Source organism: Xylocopa sonorina, chromosome 9 (genome assembly GCF_050948175.1).
Source record: "Xylocopa sonorina isolate GNS202 chromosome 9, iyXylSono1_principal, whole genome shotgun sequence".
Lineage (NCBI taxonomy): Eukaryota > Metazoa > Arthropoda > Insecta > Hymenoptera > Apidae > Xylocopa > Xylocopa sonorina.
In genome coordinates, this window is record NC_135201.1 from 12,462,421 (window position 1) to 12,477,376 (window position 14,956).

The 14,956-nt window shown below is 43.1% G+C and overlaps 1 protein-coding gene across 3 annotated transcripts; it reads right to left on the reverse strand.

Moving 5' to 3' along the window:
* Window positions 1–454: 454 nt before the first annotated feature.
* Window positions 455–14,853, reverse strand: Jumu (Forkhead box protein N4 jumeau). 3 transcript variants are annotated; one of them, XM_076900623.1, is made up of 4 exons: window positions 13,911–14,853; window positions 2,993–3,296; window positions 2,143–2,880; window positions 455–1,596 (listed from the first exon to the last, which is right to left on the reverse strand). In XM_076900623.1, exons 2-4 carry the CDS (start codon window positions 3,286–3,288, stop codon window positions 927–929), a joined length of 1,704 nt encoding a protein of 567 aa, XP_076756738.1. In that variant the 5' UTR covers window positions 3,289–3,296; window positions 13,911–14,853; the 3' UTR covers window positions 455–926. The 3 variants fall into 3 exon arrangements, with proteins under 3 accessions (XP_076756738.1, XP_076756740.1, XP_076756741.1); XM_076900625.1 differs by lacking the exon at window positions 13,911–14,853 and adding an exon at window positions 10,897–11,203; XM_076900626.1 differs by lacking the exon at window positions 13,911–14,853 and adding an exon at window positions 10,539–10,782.
* Between the last annotated feature and the right edge of the window lie 103 nt (window positions 14,854–14,956).

The window sequence follows — 14,956 nt, forward strand, 5'->3', positions numbered from 1 at the left end:
CATTTTTTTTTTTCATTTCCCCTCTCCCTTTCTCCGGAGCAGTCATGGATACGCGAATGAGCTCTATGTATATAGAAAAGAAACGTTCGAAAGAAAACTTGGTTACATATCTGCCGTATCTATTTTGTGTGTTAATTAAAAATGAAACATTAGATTCGGGACTGCTTTTTCTGACTGTAATGAATGTAATAATTGTCGGTTAATATTTGATACGAAAATATTCCTTCCTTTTAAAACAGAAAACGCAATTAATTGAAAGTAATTTGCAAGATGTTAGGATTAAAAATAGTGAAACTAAAAGACACTTCAGTTTGGAAAATAAAATAAGAAATATTTTTAAATCAATAAAATAAACTGAATTCATTTGTACACTTTTGGACAATTGTTTGCTCTCAAAGAACTTAAATGCCAGCAAGCCATGGAATTATCTAGAAGTCGAAAGTGTTGCGAGTAATCATTTGCGATCGTGATGACTGCAGTCTGATCGCAATAATGAAGTATTCGTAGAAAAATAGAAAAAAGCGTGACTTACAAAATAAATTCTTTACATCACAGGACTTCTCGATAATTCCTTAAACGGACATTCTGATACGCTGCAAATGTTCTTTGTATCCTGTGGTTTAACCCTGCTATTCTATAGACGTCTATTCCCAGTTACTTATTACGATGCGTTCTAGTGCATGCGTAAATGAGTAAGTAAATGAAAATGGAGGCCTCACGATAAGTAAAAGTGGAATAGAATAACAGGGTTATTGGGGTCGAGCAACACCAAAGCACCAAAGGAAAAAAGAGCAAACTAGGGAGAAGGGGTTCTGTTCGTATCAAATATTTTCTACGACCTTCGAGTATCGTACTCACCCCGATTTATCAGTACTTATTATAGATACGTATAAAATTAAGAATTTATTTAAACGATAAATCTAAAATTAATCGATCTTAAGAAAGGAGCCACTTCCCGTAGCGGCTCGTAGAAAGAGGGGCGTTTTTCTTCGCGAGGTGGTTACGGGTTGATAGACGTAATTCCCTTGTATCGCACCCGTTAATGTCTTTTGTCTTTTCGTACTAGGGCTGAACTCGTAGTCGAACGATTCTTGCTTGGAGATGTTCAATTGCATGTGCAACGATTCCTTATTGTCCTCGATATCGATCTCGTGGTACAGATGCTCGTGTAAATCGATGTCACAATCTTGGCTACTCTCGTCGTAACTGTCCGTCACAGAATTAGTAGCTACGTGATCGTGAATGGATTCCTCGTACGTTGTACCCTCTTCGATAGCCTCGTCGCTTGAACTTTCTGTTTCTTCGGATACGTCGCCGCTGCCCGCGTATTTCATTTCGCCTCTCTCGAGTAGTTCCAAGTGGTCTGGGTATATCATTGCCTTCTTAATAGCCAGGGGATCCTTTCTGGACCACTTCTGCACCTCTTCGTCCATCTTTGCCACTTTTGCCGGATTAATTGCCCACAGGCAACCTTTCCTCTGATTTCCATTTCCTGCAGGCTTCTCTATCTTCTCGAAACACTTATTTAACGACAAGTTGTGCCTGACCGAGTTTTTCCAGCCGTTTGGTGCAGTTTTGAAGTATGGGAAGTGTTCGCTATAATGAAACAGATAGAGAGAGAGGAAGTGGTAAGTTTAGAGAGTTTAAACATACATAAAAATATATTATAAATCATTTTGGTATAGTATCGAAAATAATGTAACAGTTCTAAAGTATTATTTTTAACAACCGTACGGCAACGTGTTACCACGAGGGAGCGTAGAGGCTAGTTAAACAAAGAACGAGCCCCCTCATTTTCTATGGGGACTGTACTCTGGCATGCACCTGGTGCTCCAAGGGCCCCATACAAAATGGCAGCTTCCCCCTTGTATAACCTGAGAATAAAGGAAGGGAGGACAATACTTTCTCCCCTAGTAGGCTAAAAGTACCGGAGTGCTTCGACCAGCCCTTATCCTTCCGACCAAATGGTTGAAAATAAGCGGCTGGGCAACACGTCGTTTGTCAAATAGGGAATCCGCTCTATTGTATTATATTACGTATCAGAAAAATGTTAATCACATTTCAACCCTGTTACAACTGCCTTCGTCCTTTATTTTTTTTTTACAAATGTATCCAAAAAAAAGGAGGTAACTTTCAACTTACCACATAAAATTATAGATCTCCGAGACCGGCAGAGAGCCCGTCTGGCTGTTTTTTAACGCCATAGCGATCAAGCAGGAATAGGAGTAAGCCGGTTTGGGGTAGGATTTGTCGTCGTAGTCAGACAAATCGAAATCCTTCTCTTTTTTCACCGCAGTTACACTGTTAGCCCCTGGGCTGAGGTGTACGTTGTTGTTATAGATCTGTTTCCGCACATGTTGCGGCGTCTGATTAGGACTCTGCAACACCTTGAAGTTCTGCACTCTGATGCTGGGTATACCGTTTATTTTCGGTGTGGTTGCCTGCGCCTTGATGAACTGAGGTGAGGTCGTCTTAACAGTCGATATCGATATGGTTTTCGACTTGGACGGCGACATCGATTTCGCGGTCTCCTGTTCATCCTCGGAGTCCTCTTCCGTTTCTGTGATATCGTTCTCGTACTGTTCGGTCTCGGTATCGTTCTCCATCTCATTTTCGTGCTCGTGCTCGTTGTCGTTTTCATTTTCATTCTCGTTCTCCGTGTAACTGTTGCCCTCGTTCTCTATGTAACTGTTGCCCTCGTTCTCCATCTCTTCCTCGACGTCGATCTTCTCCTCCTTTATATCCTTCTTCGTTGAAAACGAGAAATGCCTTCTGCCGTTGCTCGGTGTAGGACTTCGGATGGCGATGTGAGGCATCACCGAATTAGGGTTCACCATAATGGAGGCTGCGTCGCATCCGCTCAAATCGAGATTGAAATTACTGAAATCAAAGGAAACGAGTAAACCTTTAAGAAACTTATTTTATTCACCGCCAGATAAAACACGTTATCCATTATATATGCATTTTGACATGTACAATATGAATAAAAGACCTGTTCGAGCTGTTGCTGTTTCCATTGAGTAAACTGGTCGAGCCGAACCATCCGCTTAGATCGTTCTGACACCCAATGGGATCGTCGTCCATCTCTAAGGCGGACATGTCGGCAAAATTGAAGCCCAGTTCCGTGTGCCCACCGATAACACCCTCGATCTCGCATTTGATGTCGACATCGAGCATCTCCTGCAGCGACAGACTGTCCGTGCCGAGGTAGTAATCCATCGTGAGCCAAGGGTCCCTTGACGGTCCCTGAACCAGCCCAGTACCGTGTCTACTCTCCGTATCCAACATTCACCTGACTGAAATTATACGGAAAAGGAAAAATCACCAATGGTAATCTATATGGTAATTAATGACAAAAAAAAGGGACAAAAAAGAGAATCCACAAATTACATCATTACATCAAGCAATTACTTTTATTAATACCGAAATTAGTTTTACGTGTAAACTAGGACCTGTTCATTGATCAATATTTTTCTTCGTAGAGAACGCGAGCCAAGACGAATTTCGATGATATTATCAGATCTAAGGATCATCCTCGCGATCTTTGGTTGCAGCAAGGCCAATAGATTCTCGAGCGTGTCGATGCGCGTGACCTCGTGTGCGCGCGCGTGTGTGTGCTACAATGTACACAACGTGTACGAACGAGCAACGAGGCTCTTGAACCCACAACCGGCTTGTGGGTGTGACTGACTCATAGTACTATAGTCGATTTACTATAGAACGCGTGGACTCGTAGTATCTGCCCCCTTCCCCCAATGCCCCCCTCACCCCGTAGCCCCACTCTTGCTCGTTTAACTATTCCGCCACAGCAACCCCTCCTTGTCTCTTTCGTTCCGCGCTGTCGGTTTCTACTCTTGTCCTCTCTCTCTCTCTGTCTTCGTTGAATCGACTCATCATTTCATCTTCGTCCGGTTCCAGACTCGAAGGGAACCCGGTCTTAGTTCTGTGTATTGTTTCATCCTTCTTCGTTCGGTAGTCCTTTTCTTTTCCAGTTTTCATCCTGCATCGCGTGTTTTTACTGAACCCTGACTTTTTTTCTTCTACATATGTTTCTTGGCCTGATTACTCTTCCGACGTTTCATCTTTCTATCTTTTCCGTTCCATTTTTACGTCCACCGTGTTTTACAACGTTTCCACCCGTACTTGATATTTCTAGATCGCGAATGACCCGGCTCTGCTATCCTTCTATGCGTAGAACCGACAACCTACTAAAACTACGGTATTCCCGGCGAGGCTGTTTAACGAAATTGTTATCGTGTTGCGTGTCAGCTCTCAAGAGGGACTTAAAATTCCTTAGCCCGGGTTTACCTACCAAATTGATACCACGAGACGGCCATATGGGAATAGCCTCGTATGTTCAATTTGAGCTGGTGCTCTAAAAATGATCGACCGCGATATAGAGGGGAAAAGAGAACGACGAACAGAGAACTGACCCTGCTCGACGTAACTCCCATCGTGGAGTGGCCTTTACACGCACGGGACTGATTCAAGTCTACGTGACTGAACGATATTTTTAGACATGCAAGTGTAATGGAACTTCACTCGACGCACTTACGTGCTTGGACCGGGGCCTGACTTTTCTAACGCCTACACGTTTCTTCCTATTAATAATTGCCGCGCGTTCGCACGATCGCATGGAGGCGAAACAATGCTTCTCGGAAAAAGTACTGCACGACACAAGTCTCAAGTTCCTCCGAAGCGAAGTTTCTCTAAACGCTTTCCTCTGCCTGGCCAGAAATTAGCTATGGCACGTTTACGTAGAGCATTCCATGGAATCTGCGGTCAGACGCAATCGTGTGTGCACTAGTTGGGGAGGCATCCACGGTAAATATACGACGAGCTGTGTCTGGTAACAAAATTTTCGCGTGTCTCGCGACTCTGAACCGTAGACTAGCTAGCCGATGCGAAAATGGAGCTTGGGAAATGGGAAAAGAAGACGTGCAACGTCAGGAATGGGTCGTCGACCCATCGTCGAGAGCAACAAACGAACGAGGATTCAATCGAATTCTTAAAATTTCAAGTTTCGGAAATAAACGCGAGGTCGCGTTTATTTCCCTTGATTAGAGGCGCGGCTCTTGCTCCACGAATGTTAACGAGAGTGCTTCTGCCTCCCTCCTACCCAACCTTTTTCAAGGCACCAAGCAGGGATTAACCACTTCTGAATGGAAATTCTTGGAAAGAGGAGGAAAAAAAGAGGCGATGCGGTGGGGAGTGGCAGGAAGGAAAAACGGACCAGACACACGTTTGATGTAACCTACCAGACGTGGAGAACGCTGCAACGACGAATGCGTGAAACATTTTAGGACGGAATGAAACAAATAAAGCCAAAAATCGAGATGGTGTCGATTCGAGACGTAAATTGAGTCGAGTTGCTGATGATATTAAGTGTATCAAGAATGCCAGATTGCTCGCCAATGTCTTTAGTGATAAATCGACCGAGAGATGCGACGAAGAAACAACCTTGAAGAAGAACGCCCGCTTGCCCATCGTAATATTATCGTCGGGTATCAAATGGTGGCAGATAATGGTCGTTCTCATAGAAAACTACCGGTTGTCAAAGAATACCGATGAAAATTCGAGGAATCGAAATTGGAACGAGGTCGATCAACGTCCCCTGGCTATTCAATTTGGAAAATAACTGCCTATTAACCAGCTAAACGAGTGACCATAACGGCCGTGATCGTGTTTCCCGATTACACTTGAACTTCTCTAAAGAATCGAAGTATTTTGGTAGACGCGATCGAGGAATCGTAAAGCTGGCAGACAACATTTGCATGAAGCCCTTTTACGAAGCGCGCCGTCTACTCGATGCGCTGTCATTTGTGGAAAAGAGGATCGTCGAAAATTGTATCTCGTTCATGCAACAGGATAATCTTTCTCCGCCGTGCCTCCTCGAGTTCCAGTTCCGAGAAGGGTCCTCCAGCGATAGACGATCCTAAGACCCCGGAGCTATTCAACCTGAAATCCTTCGCAGGTCATAAAGGGCCCCTCTATTCGTAGCTCTGCCACTATTTAATTCTAGTCGAGCGATCTTCCAAACTTTTTCTAAACGAGCACGTATCATGAGACTGAAAACTTTTTAAAAAATGATTATTACTCAACCTACAGTGAAGATAATAAGAATTAGCAGTGGTTAAGAAGAGGAATGACGATCAACTAGTCTGAAATTACAACTGAAATTACTAGGCTAACGTGAAAGAGTAATTTACGCTACATGCGACGATGTGGGAGAACACGTATACTTGGTACGTCGAGAACGCGGACAACAGTCCCACCAGCAGGGCGTAAATGTGCAACGTTGGCGGTTAAAGGGTTAAAAAGAGCGGCAGCGACGTTGAAACGGCGTTACAACGCTATAAAACTGAACTCGAGCACGATAACTCGTTCGTGTTACAACAATCGACGAGATTTCCCTTTCACTGGGCTTTCGTGGCTGTGTGCGTGTACACACGGCGCAGCTATACGCTTGGAACACCTGACGAAACGTCTGTGGCGGGACGATGCAACTGATAAACAGAAGGGACAAGGGAGCACCAGCAGGAAGGCCCAACGCGGAAGGGGCAAGGTGCTTCCCTACTTCTTTCCTCTGGAAAAACTTGTCAATTATGATAAACTGTTAGGCAAACAGGAAAGACGGTGGACGGATTGTTTGAATTCGACCAGACGTAAAACAAGTTTAGAGTCAACTTCTTTCGGTGCTGAAACCTGTATACCGATAAAAAGAAGTTGGAAGTTAGTGTCTAGCCTCACAGGTAGAAGACTAGAAAGGGGGAGAGGGAAAGAGAGAGAGATAGAGAGAGGGGGAGAGTGATGTAAAGACAGGGACAACATTTTCCAAAAAGATTCCCGTAAAAAGAGCATTCGAGTGTTATAGATTAGTACCTATGGTGGATACCAAGAAAAGCTAGAGGAAAGGTAATCAACTGTAATAACAGGAATCACCCCGTATAATTTTTCACCAACACCGAAGTGGAAAATGAAGTGGAATTTATGACATTCGAGCATGTTGCGGTAACCAAAATAATAGAGACGGATAACACAGAGTAGAGTGAGAAATATGATTTTTATAAATATTGAAAGGAGGCAAAGTCGGCCAATCGACGGTGTAAGCTTCTTGCGTGCGCGTAAAACGGCGGGATTCTTTGTGATCGCTGCTCGAGAACCGGTTTGAATCGCGCAGAAGAGGGCTTATGAAGTGAGTCGAATGTGAATCGTGTGCGTCTAATAAATGGACTTTTGTCAACCGGTTCCATAACAACGAACTACGAGCTTTCCGTCTACAGGGACATGGTACCACTGACACATATTACATACAATATGATTTGATTCCAAGACTACAAATTCTGTATAGATTTGTGGGACGAGAAGTTCTAATAAATCTCGAGCAAAGAAAAAGAGCGTCGCTCTATTTTCTGTTGAGAAGAAGAAGAGAAACAAAATGGGAAGAGACACAACAGTTACAGGCGTTCACGTTCTGCGTGAGGGTGACGCGTGAATAGCGTGATGCGTTAATTTATGATGCAGACGGTTTTACGATGCAGTAGCTCGCGTATGTAACCGATGTGCAATTTACAGTGCACGATTCGTTGTTGCGATTCAACGTTCCGTATTCGTTCATACGTTGGTAAACTGGTGGAGAGAATCGATGTTCGATCGTGCGCGGTAACGTTGTCTATAAATTAGCAATACCGAATCAAGTTCGGTACGTTTTTACCCTTGCCCAACGATAGCCAGCTGCCAGGAGCGCAGTCAATTTCATTACGTGTCGTCGAACTCTGCAGCTGGATTTTCTTGCAGGCTCTGACGCGCGCGCCCCTCCAGTTGAGAGCTTTCTCCCCTTATCGTTAGCGAAAATTCAAGCTTCGCGACGTATCTCCTCGACGCATCCTAGATCTTAATCGCTTTAAATTCCTTCGTCCTCCGTAATGATCCTGGCAACGAACAGTGGAATTAGGAGTGACATCGGCACGATTATAGGGGGAAGAAGGTATAGCTAATTAAGAGAATGTATTCTACTTATGCAGCGGTGAAATTTGTCAATCCCATGAAAGAAAGTGACTCCCTTTATGTAGCATTGGAAATCTTTGGAGCAGATCAATGGGGACTCGAGAACCTAGGGAAACGAGGATCGTTAAGTAGTTGAGAGAATACATGCAGGTATACAGATTGGTCAAAAGGGATTGGAAAAGACCGTGAAGCGTTTCTGCGGTGTTCACAGGGGTACAGGTGTAAAGTTGGCTGGCTATCCGTTTGTTCTCGAAGCTACCATTACGTGCAGGTAAGAAGAGAGTCGAAGCGTGTCGGCCGGCGGAAGTCTTTCTTTCCTGCAGCGAGTAGCTACGAATTTTTAGCACCGGCTCGATTACTCTTGCTTTCTCATGCTTCGATATTCCCTGTCCGTCCCTGCGTCATCGTCCTGTCCTTTATTAACTTTTTCCTTTGTTGAGGTGACCCGTTTACCTGGCCGTAACCTTCTGATCGATGCCAGTGAACTTGATGCCACGGCAGCTTAAAAGAAAAACGTGATCTCTAGAGGATTTTCTTCGACACAGTTTTAACGGGGAAGAGAGCAAAGAGGAGTAGTACGATACCGATAGCGTTCCACGAGGAACAACTGAACCTTTCAGCGTATACGAGGACCGTGAAAAACATGCGTACGTCGAGGAACGTACAGTTTACGGTCGTGAAAACACACAAGACATCTCACGGCAGATCTTTTCCCATGGCCACGGTGCTCACCGACTATTCCTTCAACGGGCCACGCTTCCGCTGATAATGTTCGCGATCTGGACTCTTTTCGAGCCTCGACAATGTTACACTTCTTTTTCCCTTCTCTCTTTCTCGTTTCTTCGCTGTTGTATGCAAATGATCGTGGCAACTTCTCTCCTCCTCTGCACGCCTTTGCAACGATGACCTGAATGGAATTATTACCCGAATCAATTGTGAAATACTGGTAAATTAATAAACACGATTCAGAGGTACAGTTATTATTATTCAGAGCTTTTGTAACGACCGTGACGCAACGTTTGCATGCGAGATCTGATTGCACGGCGCACCAGAACAGAATGTGAAATAGCTAGCGGATTAATAGTATTCTTTAGCCGATAAACGAATGTCGACGATAGGACGGCGAAAGGAATCACCGACAAATCTATTCCTTTTATCTCCACAAGCATATAAATATTTCTCCTCTGACTTTGAACATCTTTACGATCTCTGTGTGCTAATAATAGCGATTATTGTCTTATCCTAGTGGTGTTTTGCGCATTAACACTTTGAATGTTTAAAAAAGAAAATCTTAATCAAGGAATATCCGACTGATATGCAGGTAGCTACTTTCTAACGGTATCAAAATTCATCCTTCTCTTATTACGATAGTAAAACGCTTGAGAAAGTGATGCTCTTCTTCTCGAGCTAACTATACTCGCTATATTCGCTATATTACGTAACAGATAAAAAGTTAAAAGAAGGCCACGTGAACGAGAACCATCAGCTAAATGTCCGGACAGGTATAAACTCTTTGCTGTTCCTACAATGCTTCCCTTTGCCATAGCTATAATATTCCTTTTCTTGTCACGATTTTTGGTGCGGCCAGAGTGAAAGGATATTGTACATACCTCTGGGACACCCTAACGAGTCGCTCACAAAGCGTCCCAAAAGCCAGGTATCGAAATTCTCTGACGTTCAAAATTACCGGTGGAATTTTTTTGTTTCCCCTAGCAATAGGATTTCTCTACTGCGCGACTATCGAGGGACAACGTGACGAGAATATTTATCTACGATGTAGGCATTAACAATGTTTAGCGACTTTAAATCCTGAAAGGATTAAAACCTCGCGGAACTCGCAAAATTAAATTAGCATTCGAGAGCTTATCGAGATCGTCAAGTGCCCACAGTTCATTTCTGGGTACGCGAGCTATCTTTTTCTTCTTCTTTTTCAGAAAAAGGTATTGTTAGAACAGTGAAAGAGGGAAATGTGAAAAGAGAACGTTGGACGATTCATAATAAAAAGCGTCCGAAAAATGTACGAGCGGATTTGAAGTGGCACGCGGGTAACGAGGAGCGCCGGTTTCCGGTGACATCATTTTCATGGCTCTTAAATAAACACCGAGGAAGAGACACGTGTAAACGTATGCCCGATATCGAGTAGAGTAACATGAAAGTGTTCTTACAATGCATATAGAGCTGACTGTACCGACTTAACCGCATGCTTCCTGATACAATTTTCGCGCTATAAAATTGAAAGGCACGAGAGCAATGCCTGGCTCTTTTATCCTTCGTGTTTCATATGCCAAATAACGAGGTCGTTCGGGTCGCTAAAAGCTAAAAAATAACCCACGAAACCCCGTTACGAGACAAATCGACAAACTGTTTCATTTTTTGTCATTGATACTTCCCCTCTAACGAAGCGGTCAAATTATTCCCGCGTTTTTTGCATCGACGGTACCATCTAATGCTATTACAGCTATACAATTTATCTTCCATTGCAACGAGCAATAATACGAACGCTGAGTCAGCATACAATTGCAAAGATTTACCTCCTCCATCGGTGTACAGCGCTCCCCACTTTCTAACAGTAATCTAACCATCATCCTCATCCTCTGATTTAGTTCGTAGAAACTACTCAAACCATGGAAGGAATTTGGAAAGAGATTTTGAGAGACACCCTGTTCGTTTTTCTTGTTTGTCTGCTGGAACGTTAAATAACGTTGAGATTAGCGAAGTAAATCCGACAAATTTGGTTGGCATTAAAATGGTGGTGGGGCGTACCCACGAATGTATGGAGAGAGAGAGAGAGAGAGCGAGAGAGAGAGAGAGAGAGAGAGAGAGAGAGAGAGAGAGAGAGAGAGGTGGAAGGGGGGAACCGACAGACTCTGGATCTTGCAATGGACCAACCGTAGAGATACGTATAGCGGCGCTGTCCTCTCCTACCCGCGCTTTTCGCAGAGTATCGATCTGATATCCCTGCCGCCGGTCGAGCAGTGTTTGCGAGAGGCTACGAACGTATCTGCACCCCGTGTCGGCGTGTATACGCATGCACGCAAACAAATGCACGACAAAGTGCGACGTTAGTGGTGGTGGAGCTTGGTTCTTGCCTGCCGCAAGACCATTTGAAAATTCATCCGAGACAGCTTTCCTTCCTGATACACGAGCGTTTCTAAGCCATGTCAATTGTCCAATTGCTCTTAATTACCGATTACTTCCAACTATGACAAACATAATTTTAACGTTTACACTTTCTATCTCGTAACTTCGTAGAACGTGATAACGAAGGAAACTAATAATGACCTTTTTTTTGAACTGAAAAGAGATGCTCCTGCGTGGGCTGGAAATTTAATTTTGTAACAAACATTTCACGCGACATTGCGTATCGGTTCGTAAAGACAGATCGAATGAACGTAGGAATGTCACGTACACGTGGGCTTGTGCCAGTGGCAAATTGGCGCGAAAAAATATCTGAAGATCCAAGCACACAAGTACAAAGTATATGTATACAAAAGTATGTTATTCTATCGAACTGTCCTGCATTTGTTGTTGCATTTTGCTTTCACCGGAGGAATTAGTTACCTGGACAATTTCGCTACACATCCAGCAAGATACAAGTTGTTGCGCTTTCCAACACATGAGCCCAAGATCGGTCCTAGATCTTGATTAAATCCAACGACGATAAAATGCGCGCACACACACACGCGCGTACATACACGATGAGAGAGAGGGGGGAGAGACAGAGAGAGAGAGAGAGAGAGGCAACTCTGAAAGTTTAAAAGAAAAAGTATATCTTTTTCTATGGTATGAATAAATATTTGAATACGAAAGTGCTTAGCAATTTAAATAAATGTACGACCTGAAAGCCATCGCGTTATCGTACATTTTAAAAAAATTATGTTGCAGAAGTGTATATGTTGTATACGTAGGAGTGCCGCCGGCCATAAGCATCGCATGAAAGCGTAATTCACCAACTCCTTTTTTTTTTTACGACTATCTTTCCACATCTTTCAAAGTGACTTTCTAACGCGTCCGAGAGACACTCTCCCGGCTTCGTTACTGAACAATCGTGTGAATTAAACGTTCGTCTTGTAAAGGAACCTAAAATGAACAGAAAAAATAATGAGATATTACAAATGGCAATTCGAAATCACGAGATGACCGTTTATTTTCCAATTGCAAGATATTTGAAAAAAATTCGAAAGTAGTACGAATTATGGTTCGTGTTAAAAGGCCACGTTTCTGTGGCATAAAAAAAAAAAGCTATTAAACGAAGAAAAAAGATCGAACGACACGAACGAACGAACGAACGAACGAACGAGCAGCTCTCGGCGACAAATATAATCATTCGTGAACACGAAACATGGCGAGGTAAATTTCGGTCGAGCCTGTAGAATATTTCCTGCGGTGGGCATATGGCGAGGGGTAGGGTTCCCAGAAGGTTCCCACGGTCAATAGCTTTCGTGGTGGTGAGGCTCGAAAGAGCTCGAGGGACTCTTCCTATTACTCGTTATTCGCAACGTTTTCGAAAAATCTTCTATTCCGAGGACAGCACGATTCACCGTTACGCGCGTATACAAAAATATTGCAATGGCTCAATTACGGTTGTACGACAATGCCCTGTTCCTTCCTACTACCTGAAAATCGCTACACTTTTCGATTTTCTATAGATTCTTATACCTGTCGAAAACCGTCCCATTTAACTACCGCCTAATTGTTATCGATTACCCGCCGCCAACGCGAGGGACACTTTAGACTACCTTCGTTAATTATGTTAAACGTAGACAGCTTTTCACGTTCGTGGTAAATAATTTTAGAATTCTGTTCTAATTATCAACGTATTCCTTCATAAGGAACCAACGGCGGTCCGTAAACAAGAAGCCGCTTGATTTGCTTATTGATTTTTAATTATGTTTCGTGGCTGTTCTTTTTAATAACACACACACGCAACAAATTACCACGTAATTGTATCACTCAAGAATGACATTACGCAACAGACAAACATGAATTAAATCAGTAAACGGTAATAACATAATCTGTGGTAATTTATGATCGGAAACTGGTAACAGTTAATTTGGCCTCTACTTGAAATTAATACGTAAATCCTATATTACGCGACTAAAGAATAAACTACAGACGTATTCATTTTTCAAACGCTGAGACGAATAATTTCATGAAAAATTGATGGTAAAGCTAGTTTCCTGTACAACAATTCGTCTGTCAGTCATAATTACGATTCGTATGAAAACGAGGACTCGTCGTACGAACGTAAACATAATAGAGTGCATTAGACGACAAAACAATAGCTTTCATCACCGGAAATATATATTATTATCAGTAAGGTTTCCCGGTAATGCACTCTCTTCCCGCCGAAAGTTCTGCCGCTGAGGTCCATTCTAGCATCGGCGATGAATCACTTATTCAGTTCGAGTTGACGCACGAGTTGGCCGAGCGATTGTTTATTTTTACAGAGCGTGTTGCACGGTTAATAAATAATTGCCATGGTGATATGCTCACGGCCGCCTGCGGCCACGAATCGACGGAGCGCGGCAAACGTATGAATCTCGCGGCCGATTGTGAACTTATCGTGTCGAAAACGGTATAAAAATACCGGCGGTGTACAAAAGCAAAGAAAAAACCGCTACACCACCGATTTGCTCTGACAGATTAATTGAACGCGATCGGTCGACGTAGGTAAACAGAAACGTAAACGTAGAAATGTGCTGTAACAGACGATTAATTCTATGGAACAGGAAAGGTAGAAAAAAAATGCGTGTGTTCAAAGCGTCATGACTGCCCCCTTGTACCTTGACACTCGAAAGCTTCGATGGCTCGGCGGGCCGGCAAAGCACAGAAAATATTTTTCCATGATTTTTAGGCAAAACTCGCGTGAACCGCGCATAATAAACCGTACAAAGACCTACCGTGTGTTTGACAATCCTTAAAGCACGTCGTCCTCGCGGGCAAGCACCACTTTCACACATATATTTACAAGAGAATTATGCGATTTTTGGCAGCGACCATGTATAAACGGACACCGACACAAGGCCCCCTTTACGGAACTGAAGTAACGTTGACGGCAAGCTCGTGAACAAAGACCACGCACGATTTCAAATCCCGTCCTGGCGATTGGCTAGTCACGGTCACGTGATTTTCCTGCCCTCTCCTCATTGGCTGTTCGGTCTGGGTTGCGAGGACATTTTAAACTATATACTTATGCACATGGCTGACAGAGGGATATGCACGAGGGGATTTTCTTCAATCTTATTTTACACAATTATTATTTCTACCTAACGCAATCAATTTTCATGACCGATCGGTCGTTAAATTCTAAACCATACCTACAAACACTCCAGTATACGCACTATGAATGACAACAGTAGTATGTCTTCTCCCTTACCTTCCCCACTTCAAAATGGCCGAACCCAAACAATGCATGGAAAATCAGTTATTCTCGTCAAATCTCAATATACTTTGATATCGTATCCGATTAGAAACAACTTTTTTATTTTCTACCTTCGCTTAAAAATAAAATATTTTACAACCTGTGCTGTCGGCATGAAAATTCTTCATGGTGGGAGATTGAAAACATTGGACGAGTCCATCGTTCTGCTAGAGGGAGGGGAGGACGGTAGTCTCGTTAAGAATGAACCACCGCAATAATGGCGGGAATACGCACACGTACACACGTTTATTGACTTTAGCAGGAGAAAAAAATATGTGACTCTATGAAATCGTCCTTATGGACTGTTTGCAACTAAATACGAATGAAACACAATGGTAGGGTGATGTTTGCGGATTTTCGCACGGAATGTTCATTTTTAATACCGCCAAGATCAATAAAGAATGTATGAGATTCGCGTGGATAGTTTTTCCTCTGGTTTGCACGATATGCACAACTTTCTACACATTTGCAAATAATTTTATATTATTTAGCATTGCACTTGACCTGTTACAACTGTGATATATT